This window comes from Eleutherodactylus coqui, chromosome 11 (assembly GCF_035609145.1).
Source record: "Eleutherodactylus coqui strain aEleCoq1 chromosome 11, aEleCoq1.hap1, whole genome shotgun sequence".
Lineage (NCBI taxonomy): Eukaryota > Metazoa > Chordata > Amphibia > Anura > Eleutherodactylidae > Eleutherodactylus > Eleutherodactylus coqui.
In genome coordinates, this window is record NC_089847.1 from 62244776 (window position 1) to 62261508 (window position 16733).

The 16733-nt window shown below is 43.1% G+C and overlaps 1 protein-coding gene across 1 annotated transcript in view; it reads left to right on the forward strand.

Moving 5' to 3' along the window:
- The window catches only part of UBXN1 (UBX domain protein 1), a 38854-nt gene that overhangs the window by 15717 nt on the left and 6404 nt on the right, over positions 1 to 16733 (forward strand). The window contains exons 8-9 of the mRNA XM_066582197.1: positions 1118 to 1246; positions 1396 to 1579. Of these exons, the coding sequence (XP_066438294.1) occupies positions 1118 to 1246; positions 1396 to 1579 (313 nt within the window). The remainder of the gene's footprint in view (positions 1 to 1117; positions 1247 to 1395; positions 1580 to 16733) is intronic.

A 16733-nucleotide genomic window follows, 5' to 3' on the forward strand; every position in this document is an offset into this window, starting at 1 on the left:
AGCCGAGCGCTCCAAGCGGAGGATGCAGAACAGCCAGGTGCCCGAGCAGAGAACAGCTGGATGCAGAAGACAAACGGCCACGTTTGTCTTCTGCATCCCCTGCTCAGAGTGCTCAGCTGTATAACAGCCGGGCGCTCGGAGCGGGGAACAGCTGGATGCAGAAGACAAATGGCCCCGCTTGTCTTCTACATCCACCGCTCGGACTGCAAGGTGATCGCTCAACATTTGAGTGATCACCTTGTGCTGTAAATGGACACAAAGATTACTGCTCAAAACACCTCTTTGAGCGATAAGCGTGTCTAAATGTGCCTTAAGACAGGGTTTACACGGACGGATTTGCCGCACGGAAATTCCGTGCAGAATTTCTGCGCAGCAAATCTGCCCGCGGTTCCTAATTCCGGGGTTAGCTAGCCATGTGGTGAGATTTTGCAAAAATCTTGTCCACACGGGGCGGCTAATCCGCAGCGGAATGCCGGCAGAAAAATGCTGCGCTTATCCCGTGGAAATCTTTGCGAGATTTCCGTTCTGTGGGAACCCAGCCTAAGCTGTCAGTCCAGCATTTCAGCCAAGTCTCCTATTGATACTTAGACTGCAGTTTCTATACACAGTGATTTGTAAGAAACTGCAAAAGACACATGGTGCAAAATGTTATAATCAATCGCTATTGCAAAATATAATTATCATCAAAATGTATGCATTTAAGTGGAAAATAATACGCCTCCTAAAGCTGTCCATAGCCTTCATCATAATAATCTTCATGGCACAACGCCAAATCTCCACCACAGCAGTTTAAATATTGTAATGGGATACCGATACACTGCAGGCATTAGTCCTATCTGACCTTTCATTGTCTTATGGTGGCTTATTGTTTTTACTAGTAAATAATCCTTTTCCTGAAACCTTCCTTGCACACTCGGGTGAGTGCTGCAGCCCCTCATTCTACCGATCAGCGGGGCCTCAGCAGCGGGACCCCACTGATCACAACATTTGACATGTCTAAAGTTTCTGAAAAGTGTTGTTACTCTTTAGGTAGAAGGATGGTCAGGTTACTAGAGATCTGCCAGCTGTCTGAATATGCTGTAATATATTTAGCCTTGACTTGTCATTTTTGTTTTAGTATGGAGGGGCCACATCTGATCCAATTTCCCCTTCTGCAGAATCACCTCTTCCAGCTGCCACACCCTCCCCATCTTCTCCTGTACAGGAGCCGCCCACCAAGAAGGAATATGATCAGTGTCGTATTCAGGTAATTGGGGGAAATATAGGCGTGTTTAGATATTTGAATTACTTGAGGATTTACCAAATTGAATAAAAAAATGGCATGTAAGCTAACCTGATTTATTAGCGGTGAAGGCAGAACATATTTATGTCAGTAACGGTCTTGTACTCCCTCAGGTGCGCCTGCTTGATGGCACAGCCCTATCTCAAACATTTCGCGCTCGTGAACAGTTGGCTGCAGTCCGCTTATATGTGGAACTAAATTGGCCTGGTGGTCCAGAAGGGCCTTTCAATCTTTTGACTTCTTTCCCTCGACGGGTTTTCACAGAAGAAGATATGGAGAAACCACTACAAGAACTTGGTGAGAACCAGTTAAAGTTTGTAAGCCAAACTTCACCTTTTTGTGGACTTTTTAGTTAAATAGTAGCTGTGTTGCGCTGGAAGGAATAGTATCTTAAATCTCTAAATGTTTTCCTCTATATTTGTATTTTTTACACTACATTCAAGCTAACTGCACACGGGCGAGCACGATATCGGGCCAAGAAACCTGGTCCGAAATTGCTGTCAGCAACGTGCGCTTTACCTGCAGATGTGAGGCGATCGTCAGGCAAAATTGACTCGCTTCGGTAAAATTGTGATCCTCTCTGTGAGTTTCACGAGCGATAGAGGACTGGAAGTGTTTCCCATTGATTTCAGTGGGAAATGTTGCATTACAATCACGTGCACATCGCACGCCATGTGAAACCCATGCAATGTATTTAAGATCCCATTGAAATCAATGGGTGATGCGTTTCAAGGAATGCAAAAAAATAGAGCATGCTGCGATTTTTTTTTTTCCCCTCGCAGCATCACTTATGTGTAAGAGTCCATATAAAAGAACGGAGTTCATATTTGCGCACACTTTGTGAGTCACGCAACACACAAACCTTGCGTGAGATTAACGCTCGTATGAAACTGGCTTCACTTAAAGAGTATCTGAAAACAGCCTAGGATGTACAAGCACTACAGACTGAAAGTGCAGGTTCTCTTTTAGAAGGAACTCAAACTATAGATATATTAAAACAACCCTCTGGTTCCAAGAGCAAAATTGTCCTCAGACCGGGGTGGGATTGGGAAGTAATATCTCCTGGTTCTCCATTCTCGCTGTTGTGCCACTAATCCAACAGGTTCTTGGACCCCTCTTCCTTCTCCCAAGATGGCTGCAGCTCTATGCTCACTAACTAATGCACACTGTTCTTTGGTAGGTTGAGACACTTCTTGCTGCTTTCTGATTGGTCAATGCTGCTCATATGAGCAGTACTGACCAATCAGAGAGCAGCATGTAGTGTCTTTGTACATAGCTAATGCTTGGTAGTCCATGTGCATTAGGGCTCATGCCCAAGAGCGTTGTGGAATTCTGCCACAGATTTCCGCTGTGGGAGTATCACGTTTAAAAGCGCAAGTAATCGCAGAATTCCGCCACAGATTTCCGCGGTCTCCATTAACACTATATTAATGGAGACCTCCTGCTGCGGAAATCCCTGGTGAAATAGAACATGACACAATTTTTTTCTCACAGCGGAAATCCGCGGCAGAATTCTGCATGTGAGCATTGGCAGCAGGAAAGCTATAAGGCTCAATAGAACCTAATAGCTGCGGATTTCCACTGCGGGAAACGCAGCAGATATCCGTCTGTGGGCATTAGCCCTTAGGTAGTCAGGGAAGAGCTGTAGTTATATTAGAAGACCAAAGAAGGGTTTGGGAACTGGCGAATTGCCAGCAGAAGGGCAAGAAAGAAAAACCAGCAAGGAAATTATACTCCTTCCTCTGTTCCAAGAGGAATGCTTTGAGACATTTCAGGAGATAGAATTGGTGGAGTTCCATCCCACAAACCGTGCTTAATAAAGCATACAGATATCTTTGGTACTGGTCAGAGATCCTTTTTAGGTTGGGTTTACCTTTTTAATAATTTTATCCCAAAACAAACCAGTGTCCGAATAATCTTTGGCTCATCTCCCTGTACATGTGCACTAATATTACATTGACACCCGACAAAGTGAAAAAACTCCTGCGCTCAGGTCTATCCTGTATACACGATTTATTAAATCATCAAAAAATGAAAATAACACTTACTGGTAAAGCTATAGACCCTCCCCCCAATGAAGAAGCCAGAGGTAAGAAAACCAGAATGCAGCGATAGGCAGCACATGGACAAACAAACAGGGTGGTCTGTAATGCTATGCAACGCGTTTTGGGGTTATAACACCCTTTCTCAAGCATAGACGTAGCATATTATATATACATGGGGTTATATATTCAGTAACATTTTCATAGACCCAGCGTCCTGCGGGGTGTGAAGCTCCCACACTCGAAGAGGGGTGGGTCCGCACCGCACACTCCTGATGCTGCACTCCAAATGAGTGTCTGTGCTTGCATTCCACTAGCCACGGGCAGTAGAGGAGAGACAGGAGTGGGCGAGAGCACGGACAGCGGCAGAACGTTGAACAACTCAATGCGTGCGCGCACCCCCTCATTTTCCAGGAGTCGTGGTGCAACGCATAAAAATGCAGTAAAAATGCATCAGCAGGACTAAACTTAAGATTAAACAGAAAGAAAAGGGCTGTCACAGGTATTGGATCCAAAAAATAAAATGAATGACTGTGCGGATCAGCAAAATTTACATACAGTTTAAAACTAAGGATCAACAGAATATTTGAAAACATGAAATATATAATGCTTTAAAATCTAAAAAAAACAACATTCTTTACTATATATATATATAAAACATAAATAATTTTTTATATATCTGTCCAGAGGGCATCAGGGAATCCAGCCCTGCCCGCAGCCAGTTAGCCCTATTTACCTGTTTTCCCCAGCAGCGGCGTCCGTGCTGATCCCTCCACTTCCGGGTTTGCTGTACTGTGCATGATCCTAAATCTGCCTTCCCACGGGAACTGTGGCACATCCGCAGTGTCAGTAGGTTTGCCGCAGATTGAACGGCTTCCATTGATTTCAATAGATTCCGTCCCTGACGGATCCGCAGAAAAATGGAGCATGCTGCAATTTGTTTTCTGGACCAAAAGGTCAGCAAAACAAATCCGCATGCTTACATTTTTTTGCGGATGCTCATACTTCCCTATGGGGGGGGAGGGGCCTTGATTTGCGAGTGTACCTTGGGGATTTCGCAAAGCAAACCCGCCCGTGGACATTGGGCCTTAGAGAAATGGGCTTGGATGTAGATAAATATTGTAGCATAATAATATATATAATAGTTAACTTGAAAAGAATATAAATATTAAAATTCCAGAAGACAAAGGACATCAATTTTTTTTCTAAAACTGTGTTTTAACCAATTCCCACTGCAGGACGTAAATTTACGTCCTGGCAGCAGGGTACTTCCCACAACAGGATGTAAACTTACGCTATCCCGCAGCGGGAGCCAGCTGTCAGTCACAGCCGGCGTCCCGCTGCAACAGTAGATCGCGGCAGGGAAAGGGTTCACAGAGGGAGCACGCTCCCTCTGTGTCTCCGGCCGTCTCTCGCAATATTATCGCGAGAGCCCGGCTGGTTGCTATGGCCATAGCCTATGATCGCTATAGTAAGCGATAAGGCATGGCAGGGAAGAAGCCCTTCCATGCATTATCGCAGCTATCTGAAAAGTAAAAGTCCCTCAGAGGGACACAAGTGCTGTAAAAAAAAGAGAAAAATAAAGTTCAAAAAATAAAAATGTAAAAAGAAAAGTCAAAAAAACCTTTTTTTATGCTTTTTCTCATATTAGCATAAAAAAATGTAAAAAATTAAAAACCCCACATATTTGGTATCAGCGCGCCCGTAATGACGCGAACATGCTTTTTATCCTGCACAGCAAAAGGCGTAAAAATAAATGCTAAAAAAACTGAGGCAAAATGCTAATTTTTAGCATTTTGCCTCCCATAAAGCGCAATAAAAGTGATCAAAAAAAAACAGATGTACCCCAAAATGGTACCAATAAAAAATACAGCTCGTCTCGCAAAAAATAAACCCTCACAGAGCTCCGTACATGGAAAAATAAAAAAGTTATAGCACTTTGAATGCAGTGAGTTTAGAAAAAAATAAGAATTTCCAAAAAAAAGGGTTTTTATTGTGGAAAAGTGAAAAAAACCTAAAAAAAAAATAAGAATTTTGGTATCGTTGTAACCGTACCGGCCCGCAGAAAAAAATGTAGTGTGTCATTTATGCTGCATAATTAACGCTTTTAAAAAAAAATAAAAGTTTTACGATATAGTCTCTGTACCCAAAAATGGTACCAAAAAAATCTACAGTTCGCCACGCAAAAAACAAGGCCTTATACGGCCGCGTTGACTGAAAAACAAAAAAGTTATGGCTTTTGAAAAATGGAGATGGAAAAATACCAAAAATCGCTTGGTCCTCAATGCCAAAATAGGCCATGTCCTTAAGGGGTTAAACCACTGGGAATAAGTGTCTTCAAACAAAATATCCAAAACTTCTCTTTTTCTTTCAGAAGGGTAAAATCGTGCGGTTCTATTTTATCTAAAGGTGTCGTTTTCATTTTTGATGCATCCTTTTTATGGAATTGCAGAAAATGCCTTGATACTAGGGATGAGCGAGTATACTCGCTTAGGGTGCGGGCAGACGAGCGTAGGCGTATTTACGTTCGCACGAGCGCAACGTATAATCGCCCGAGCGATCGTTTTTCACCGATCACGACCAGAGCTAGAAAGCGTATTTTCGTTTGTTCCTACTTTGCAAACGGTCTTTTCGGCGATCGAATATGCGTTGGCGCGTATTTCGGTCGCATATGTTCCGTTTTTTTTCGAATTGCCGTTTTTACGCGCCGTAAAATCGCCCATGTGAACGAATACATTCGAAACCATTGCCTCAGATGGTCACGTATATACGTTTGGTCGCAAAAACGCGCCGTTTATGCGCTCGTCTGCCCGCACCCTAAGGCACTACTCGCTCGAGTAATGTGCCTTAGCCGAGTATCTCCCTGCTCGTCCCGAAAGATTCGGGTGCCGCCGCGGAGCGGGGAGCTGTGGGGGAGAGCGGGGAGGAACGGAGGGGAGATCTCTCTCTCTCTCCCACCTGCTCCCCGCCGCAACTCACCTGTCAGCCCCGCCGGCCCCCGAATCTTTTGGGACGAGCAGGGAGATACTCGGCTAAGGCACATTACTCGAGCGAGTAGTGCCTTAGCGAGTATACTCGCTCATCCCTACTTGATACATATATTTTACATATATTTGATCCGTGTTTTATTCTAGTTCTCAGGGTGTTATGGGTCCTTCCAATATTTCTGAGACAGCAGGAACATTCAATCATATAAATAATGTGAGAGGATCTGCAGTTTAAGCAATGGTTTAATATGATTGAATGTTTATCACTGTTTACAGAAATTTCTCTTTTCCTGTGCTGAATATTAGGGCAACATTTGCATCTCTTAAGACCTCATGTCCACTAGCTAAATGGAATTGCGGATTCCGCAGCAGATTTTGCCCATAGGGAATCATTGGCCATCCGCGGTCCATTAAATTGATTTTTTTGCACCTGCGGATGGCATTTTAAAAGAATCGGTTTTTCACGCGCGGGAGAAAAAACGCGGCATGCTCCATTCTGCCGCGGATCGGCAACATTGCTATCACATTGATAGCAATGTGTGAGGATATCTGCATGCAAAAAAATACCATTTAAGGCCGCCTGCAGACGAGCGGGTCGGATCCGGCAGCGGGAATTCTCGCCGCGGGACCCGACCCGAGAGCCTGCAGAGACGAGCACGTACTCACCCGCGCCTGGCGGCCCCGGCTCTTTCATGGGCCGGCTGCGGCGCAGCTGGCGCATGCGCAGACCGGAGCCGGCGGCCGGGTGAGTGCGAGCCCCGCACAAAAATAGGACTTGCCGCGCGAGATTTCGCACGCCCAAACCGCGGCCGTCTGCATAGGAGTGCGTATTGTAATGCACTCCTATGCAAACTTTCAGTGGCGGAAATCCCGCGGGAAATACCGCCGCGGGATTTCCGCCCGTGTGCAGGCGACCTAAAGCAAATCCGCACGGAATCCGCCGCAGAAATCCGCGGCAGATTCTGCGTGGATTGTATTTTTCAAGTGGACATGCGGCCTAAAAACCGCAATTGAAGGATCCCCCGTAGGCTTGGCGGGATATTAATTCTTGTGGTTGACATCAGGCGGGGACAAGAAGAAGCTAAGATGTTCCTGAGGTTCTCATTCCTTTGGAGAATAACCTTGGACTTTTAGGAGATCTCTTTACAAAGAAATGGATCTCCTTTTAAACTGCTCCAATGTTTCAATAAGATTTGCTTCAGGGATGCATGTTCAGAATTAAGACTGGTAGTACATGAAGTATTAAAAGAGGGGTCTTTTTTAAGGTTCCTCATGTTTGCAGTAAAGCGGTTATTTTCCAGGGCCTTCCTGTATGATTATTCCACCTGTTCGAGGAATAGACCTTTTCTAGAAAACATTCTTTTAAAATTTTGGACTGGTCTTCAAAAACTTCAATTAAGGAACAGTTTCTTCTTATGCGTTTGAACTGTTCATGGAGGATATTGGTTTTCCAATGTTTTACGTATTTGCGCATCTACTTTGCTAACCTCTTTGTGATGTGACAAGAAGGACAGCAGAGGTGTCGCACAAAGAGGCTTTAAAAATAAAGAGGGGGTCGTTTGTATCTATTCTGTTATTTTTACTTGTACACATGACCTACTTTTACAATGGCAATGCTGTGCGGTGTACATCTCCTGCAGTGTGTACAGTCCTTCAACCGCCATTCAAGGGTGCATACTGCTGTACGAAACGTGAGCGCATTGCACATTTGGAAGCCTAGATCCTGGATCTATATGCTCCACTTGCAACACTGCGATCCATTGGCAATCTGGAAAGAAGTTTGTCTGCTAACTCAGCAGGCACTAGCTGGGGTAGATGTGGGGGTGTATGGTAGCATGAGAATGCTAGCTGGGTGACAGAAGGAGGGGTAGAGGGAAGAGTGCCCGAAAGAGTAGTCATGAACTGGCATACCCCAACAAGTTTGCAAACTTAGCAGATGAGGGGAATGCCATTACAGGATTAGTACTGCTGTGGAACAACATGTCCTATGACCACCAGGGGATGTTTTCTCCACTAAGAAGGCCCTGGTAGTGGGGAACTTAATTATTAGGGGGATAGACAGGGCAATCTGCCATAAAGACTGGGATCATCAAATGATGTGTTGTCTTCCTGGAGCTGGAGTTTGACACATACATCGCGGATCGGGTTGACAGATTACTGGGAGAGGCTGGTAAAGATCCAGTACCCATGATATGCATTGGCACCAATAATAAAGTTAGAGGTAGGTGGAAGGGCCTTAAAACCAATGTCCGAGAATAAGGATGTAAGCTTCGGGCAAGGACCTCCAAAGTATTTTCTGAACTACTACCAACAATGTGCTACACCAGAAAGGCAGCAGGAGATTAGGGAGGTAAACAAGTGGCTCCGGAGTTGATGTAGGAAGGAGGGGTTTGGGTTCCTGAAGAACTGGGCTGACTGCTGTTGGCTACAGGTTCTACCTGAAGAGGCAGCAGGTGGGCTGGGGGAGAAGATGGCTGGAAAGTTGGAGTAGTGTTTAACCCCTTAAGGACATGGCCTATTTTGGCGTTGAGGACCATATGATTTTTGGTGGATTTCCATTTTTCAAAAGCCATAACACTTTTATTTTTCCATGGACGTGGCCGTATAAGGGCTTGTTTTTTGCGTGGAGAACTGTAGTTTTTATTGGTGCCATTTTTGGGTACATAGACTGTATTGTAAAACTTTTATTCATTTTTGTATGATAGCAGGGAGAGAAAAGACATCAATTCTGCCATAGATTGTTTTCGGGGTTTTTTTTTTTTTACAGCGTTAATCATGCAGCATAAATGACATAATACATTTTTTTGCGGGTCGGTACGATTACAACGGTACCAAAATTCCTATTTTTTTTTTTTCAGGTTTTTTCACTTTTCTGCAATAAAAAAAACCCTTTTTTTAGAAATTGTATTTTTTTTTTCTAAATCGCTGCATTCAAAGTCCTATAACTTTTTTTTATTTTTCCCTGGACAGAGCTCTGTAAGGGCTTATTTTTTGCGAAACGAGTTGTAGCTTTTATGGGTACTATTTTGGGGTACATACGTCTTTCTTTTGAAGCAAAATGAAAAGAAAATAACCATTTTGCATCCGTTTTTTAGGCTTCTTTTTTTATGCTTTTTGCCATACAGGATAAAAACCATGTTCAATTTATTGTTCGCCTCGTTACGGATACAGCGATACCAAATATGTGGGATTTTAATTTTTTTTAAAAAAATGATTATGTTAATATGTGGAAAAGCACAAAAAATAGGTTTGTTTGTTTGTTTTTTTTCTTTTTTTTTTTTTTTTTACATTATTTTGCTCTTTTTTTTTTTTCTACACTTCTTATGTCCCTGTAGGAGACTTGCACCATAGCACCTATAATCGCTATGATAAAGCATTGCAGGACTTCTGCCTTGAAATGCCTTATCGCTTGTATTAGCAATTATAGGCATTGGCAGTACAGGACGCCAGTAGGTGGCGTCCTGTTGCCATGGCAACCAGTCGGGCTCTCTACGATTACATCGCGAGAACCAGATGACATCACAGAGGGAGCGTGCTCCCTCTGTGAGCCCTTTACATGCCGCGTTTGACATAGATTGCAGCAGGGAAGGGGTTAACAGTGGGGGTCGCTGCTTTGATGTACCCCTGCTGTTGCAGCAGGAGGCCGGCTATCGTGACAATCATCTCCTGCTGTCGCATAGCGCGGGATCTCTTCTGATCTCGTGCTATCCAGAGGATGTAACTACTCCCTGTTGCGTTAAGTACCTCCCTGCCATGATGTACAGTTACGCTCTGTGGTGGGAAGGGGTTAAACTAGGGACTGGAGGGGGAAGGGCAACTAGAGAGATAGGGGGCAAAATAATGTGATATAGGACCAAGTGATGAAAATAGGGGTGGAGCGATGGGAGGGGTTCGTACAGTTAGAACTGTCAGAACAGTTAATAGTGATACGCTTAATGTAAAAAATGAGCAAAACTTTCTAAACTGTATGGTGACTAATGCTAGAAGTCTGAGAGATAAGGCTGGCTAACCGGAAGTGGAAAACTCCGACACAGTGGGAATAACAAACACCGGGATGGATAAAAGCGGTGACTGGGCGGTGAACATACATGGTTATAGTTTGTTTAGAAGAGATTGGAAAAAATGAAAAGGGGGAGGGGTTTGTCTTTACGTAAAGTCCTGTTTAAAGTCCACACTATGTGAAGATATATGCTAGGGACATTAGCAAGTGGAGTCTCTATGGGTGAGATAGATATAGGGATGTCGCGGCAAAAATATATGGCCGTCTAGGGAAAGCGGAGTGTACTTTGTGAATGACGTCATATGACCCATGCTACGGCGATAGCCTTATGAGGGACAGCAGAGTGTACCCTGTGACTGAAGTCTAGGTGACCCGTGCAGTAGGGCTGCCACACCTAGAGTTCAGTACGTCATATGACGGAGGAATTAAATGACAGAGTCCACACAGTTATGGATTCATCAAAGAATTCCCAACAAATCGATGTCGGGCATCTTTATTTATAGTCCCCTTACAATGGGGTGTCGCAACATCATTGGACAATTAACTATGCAGTTTATTGGTTAGTTTCCAATCCAACATTTGTCATAGGTCAACTTAACCCTTCATTTGCATACCTTCCAGAATCTTCCAAGTCAGCAGTGAATAACCTCTTGATGGAGTGCTGAGGGGCCCAAGTAGCTCGAAGTTCTTATCTTATCAACACACATGTATTCCCTGTACTTTAGCAAAGCATGTGGTCGGCCATTTTGTGTAGTCCTTTTCATGACTCTGTGGCGTAATATTAAATATTACTTATATACCCACATTTACATACATATAGGCACACATACATACATGTGCACCTTCATATATACATACACATACATATGCACATATATATATATATATATATATACATACATGTATATCCATATATATACACATCCACATATTTCTAGTTTATGAACATTATTCTCTAGTCTTAGTGTGAGACGTCAACCCCTCCCTTAGTATCTTGTTATTCCTAGGGCCCCTTCAGCTAACATGTGGAAGCTTCTTGATATTCTTATCTCATCTAGAAATATGTCCCTAGTTTGTGAAGTAACTTCTCCTGGTATATTTCAATGGCGTCTCTAATTGCGCAGTTTTAATTCATATAACAATTATAATACCTTAATTTCCATTACATCTCCTCCTCTTATATGATTTGAAACTGGGCAATGCAATCTTCCTGCGGTGGCTTCTTAACGTCCTCCTCTTCACAGTTAGTAAAATATATATATTCACAGAACACATTATATTCTATGTTGCTATTATCTTATGCTTTTGTCAAAGATGACTCCTGTGATAACAGGTGTCTCATTACCAGTTCCTGGTCTCGTAGGTAGTTATAGTGAATCACTTTTTAACATACCAGAGAGCATTACCTGGACCTTGGTTACTTGCTCCTTAAGAGAACAGCGACGCACATGATTTATTCTTACATCATGTATATACTCACCCAATATGCTACTTGATATGTCAACTCCTAAAGCTTCACACACTATACTCTAACTCCTAGAGTTTAAATTTCTAAGAAACACAACACTTTATTATCTTCCCGATCAGCCCTATTACTGCTACTCTTAATATTTCAATATATGTTAACTCAAAGACACATATACAATTTTATTATCATGACACAAATGTGTATTCTTCATTGTTTCCACTGTTTTGAGATCATCTCTGCTGTCCTACTATGTTATACCACGCAAATATCTCACTCTCCTTCCCGATCCCAAACTAAACTATCCTACAGGGGCAGGTTGCCTTACCTAACACTGGGAGAAGGGCATAAACGCCTTGGGCTCTCTTCAGGAGTCCACACCCTTTACCCATACAAGGTAACACCTCGTAGGGCATCCCCTCGCTGGAACCTATGGCAGCTATGCTATCCCTGGGTAGGAGAAGGAGCGTGCGTGTGTCTTCATGAGACAAGCAGAAGCGGAACACAATATTGTGAAGAGGTGTTTAGGAAACACATTTCAAAGTACAGTCCATCTTTGTTCAGCTGTCCATAACTCATGCAGAATGCAGTCTTTGTAAGCGAACAGTACTTGCTGCTTTACTCTGTGGTTCAATAGCTTCATAGATCAGGTAAGCTAGTATGATAGAGATCATGGAGATTTCTCCTTAGAGATGATACTGGAGGGACAACAATTCCACAATGTTAGAACACATATAAATATTAGACTTTTTAAAGTTTATATTTGTCTGTTTCCCAGTCTCAATCTGTGATTCATAATTTGTGTTTTTCATCAATCAGATAACAATTCTTCAAAAATGCTCATTATTGGTCATTAAGTTAGACTGAGCATATTTATACATCTCTCAACCTACATTCTATACTTTAACACTCTAATTAGGCTGAGCAGCTAAGCTGGCATTTTAAAATTCTTAACACATTTTATCACAATCCAAACATTAAACACTGAGGAGAATAAATGGATGGCATCCACTGGGCCGTAGGTTTACTGCCTGAGCCTCATTTGCTCTGGCCTGAGATCATATCAGTAAAGTTCAGTACTCCCACTGCAATACCTATTGCTCCCAGTAGGGTGTCATACCATTACCCCTTCCCCATTATTATTATGAGGATAAGTATTACATTTATTTTACATAGGATACAATGATATATGATTACTCTCCTGCCATGGTCACTCTCTGGCAGTGACCAGCGTGAACCCAGTTTGTTTTCCCTTCAGGCTTCACTGAAGTGGCTGTTATCATCAGAACATGTTTCCAATATCCTGGCTCCAGAACATGTGTTGTATACACGGAGTCAGGATCTGGAAGGGAAGCAAACACTGGTTTATGCATCAAATATAAATGTTTCTACAGGGCCTGGACATATCCAGAGAAAGTACCATACTGTATAGAAGCCGTTATTTCTATTGTCTCTGGAATCCCATACCCACAGAATTACCTCGTTCAACAATTTGGTTGCTACCTCTGTAGTGGCAAAACGATACCTGATTGGACAGGCCTTAACGTATACAGATAAGCTGTCAACACAGATATGGCATAATATACAAATTTGCAACCTTTAGAAGTGGGTAGAGCGGCCCAGGTGTGTGCCTCTGTGCTGTCTTCACTACTCTCCCTATGTATGTAAAGCACAGGTCATATGCTCCTGGGTATACCTGGCAGCGACCGTGCTGAATCCAGGAACAATCCAATGTTGAGACACAAGGTTTCACATCAGTCTTTGACTGGTGTGTCTCTCTGTGTGCACAATGGGCCATCATTGAGTAGAGGGCATGAGAGAGACATAAGCAGTGGTCTCTTCACACAGACCGGCGTCCGTCTGGCTTGCCCCTGCCTTCGTCCAGCAGCTCAGTTATTAAGCTCACTGGAGGGGCCGGGGTTACAGGTTTGGACGTTGACTTAACCCTCTTACCCTAGGTCTTGCCACAGCTGCCTTGGCAGCAGCGCCCACACGTGCGTTTCCTTTTGCTTCTATTCTGTCCTCCTCTAGTATCCCTAGCTATGTAAGCAACATAAGAGCCTGCATGTTAGGCCGTAGTTTGTGTATATGTCTGCCTTACCCTCTGCCGCTCTGCACACTTCTGTCAGGGCCTTCACTTCCGCCTCCTGTGCTGACAGATGAGGTGGGAATGGTTCTGCTCTTGTTACCTCATTCTGTGTGACTGCTACATACCGCTGTACCTGCCATGTTCCTGGTATCCTCAGCCATCTACAAAACAAAACTTAAAATCTGAGTTAGCCATCAGTTCATCATTATACATATTCAAACCCCTCAGTTTCTTGTGACAGGAAGGTAATGCGGTCAGGTGACAGGAGTGCATCCTATTACTGTAACAAAAAAAAAACTAAAATATTCTCAGTCTTTCTCCCCCCTTCTAAATCCAGCGGAAGACCGAAGTGCGGTATAGCGCCCAACCCAGCCACATGGCTTCTGCCGGATTTAGAAGTACACCACAAAACAAAATATGGGGGTAGAAGTAACTGTACACATGTTATAAGTAAATACCATAATACTGCCCTGATACATATACTGGGCATGTCCTTGACATAAAAATGTGTTAATCCTATATATTTATTTATCTCTCCGCCAATTAGGAATGCCAGACAAAACCAAGACTCTGACCGTAATATACCTGTGAGGACTGTATAGCACTTGAAATAAGCAGAACTAATACATATATGTCCAATATATATCATACACAGCCTGAGCTGTACATTTTCTATGTATGTTATAATTATTTAGTACTCATCGTCACAATATTCTTTAGCACAGGTGAAATACTAATTTACCAAGGGTGTTACATGCATCATTCTGTCTGGTCAGCTAAAACTAAGAGTCTATATTGTAATGCTGACATTGTGTTCTTACCAAAACCGTCACTTCCCAGCAGTGGCCACCTACTGGTTGTGAGAGAGGCAGAAAACAAAATATATAAACCATGTACAAATACTATAGAGATATGCAGTTATTAAATGTAAAGGGAAATTCTATCAACAGCTCAGATAACAACAAAACATGTAATACTGCATTCTGAACATATTATATGTGGGGGCAGCGGTTGGTGGTCTCCGTATGCAGATGTCTCACCAGTACAGCAGCGTAACAAGTTAGTGATATTAACCCTTTATGCTGGACCGTAAGCTGTCTATATAGCGTCCTATATCTTCGCCCAATCTTTCTCAGCTGTGTTATAGTCTCTCTTTTCCTGGATGTCTAGTGTCTGAGCATAAAGTTGCTTGCGGAGATTGTCATCGTCAAAGTTAACTTGTATAAACTCTGTACACTGTCCCAGTCCAGTAATTGTCTGCGTATGCGAAGATGTTCCGTCATCTGTCACTACTGTGTCTGTATAGTCTAAGTTATCGACACTCTTATAAGTCAATCTATTGCAATCAGCGCATCTGACAGGGGTGCTTATTGTCTCCTGGATTATCTGCCTAGTGAGCGTTTGAACACATACTTCCCCTTCCCCCTCATTTCCCAGTGAGCCTTCCATGATCCACCTGGGTATTACTAAGCCTCAGGTGTATCCTGCATAATCATGTACAAATGTCATCACATAGGTGGATGCTTCCCCCCCCCCCCCTTTGTCTATGCACAGCCGTCTGGGGCTGATACCACCCCAGTGCCGTCACGACGGGTCACTAGGCGAAAAATTCCACCTCCGTCTGGTACCCTATGGGGCTGATACCACCCCAAAGTGACCAAGATGGGTGATGATATAAAGCTTAATATAATGGCTCACTTCATCGTCCTACCCAGGTTGCGCATACCCAGGTCACGGTGGTGAATAAGTTGAATCTCACCTACCTCAGTACCAAAAGAAAACTTATAACTCAGAGAAACAACAACATTTTAGCCGGCCGGCATCTATACAATGGCATCTGTGCCATACATGTATATACTTACGGGAAATGGGGGCAACTCAACTGCTACTGCTGTTCATACATCAGTGACTTAAGGGCAATACAGTACATTGAGTCATTGTCCAATTCACCTCTCTGACAGTGAAATTGGATTACACATATACACTTATAATGCTGGGGAATTGTCAGCTGCTGAAGACCTACAGGCACCTCACAGCAATCTATCAAATATGTGTTGTTAACAAAAATCATAAAAACTCCACTAGGAATGCAATTAATTAAATTAAATTAAATTAATTAATTAAGTAATAATGTAAAATATATATATATATATTCTCCCCAAGTTGCGGTAACAGCAATAAACTCTTATCTATACATATTCTGTCTCTAAGAAGTCAATTGGCAGTCTGCCAAAATTAGTGTAATCTGCTACAGACGGGTTGCGGTAAGTTAACTCGTTGCATCTGACAAGAACGCACTCATCAACAGTAAGTTATTTGAATAACAGCGTCTTTACACTAATTTAACTGCACTGTATCTTACATTGTGTCACATATAACGGTCAAGTCAGTCTTGTCATCTGGGTCATTATATAGCGTGCACGTGACATGTACATATAATCTGCAGGCTGTTCCCTTCTGTATTGTCAGTCTATGTAATGCTTAAAAGGTCTTATTCCCTCAGTCAAGGGAGTCTCTGTACACACAAAACTTTGTCATCACATATAGAATAGTCATTAACACATTTAGACATACCATAAAAGTGTCAGTCTAAGACCTTGCAGCCAGCGACAGTCAATACAGGAAAAGTTACACAAATAAATCTGACAGACTCAGGAGGAGCACAGAGGAGGGAACAGAGAAGCACATTTAAAGCAGCAACATTCACTAGTACACTAAACAGCGCATCACGTCACACACCAAACCACAGACCAGGGAGCAGAGCTCAGGAGACAGGCAGTAACACAATGGGTTACTTACCGCGGTCTCTCTGTGTCCTGGTCTCCACCTCCGGAGCGTCCATGGCTAGGGGTGCTGTTGTGAGGCCCG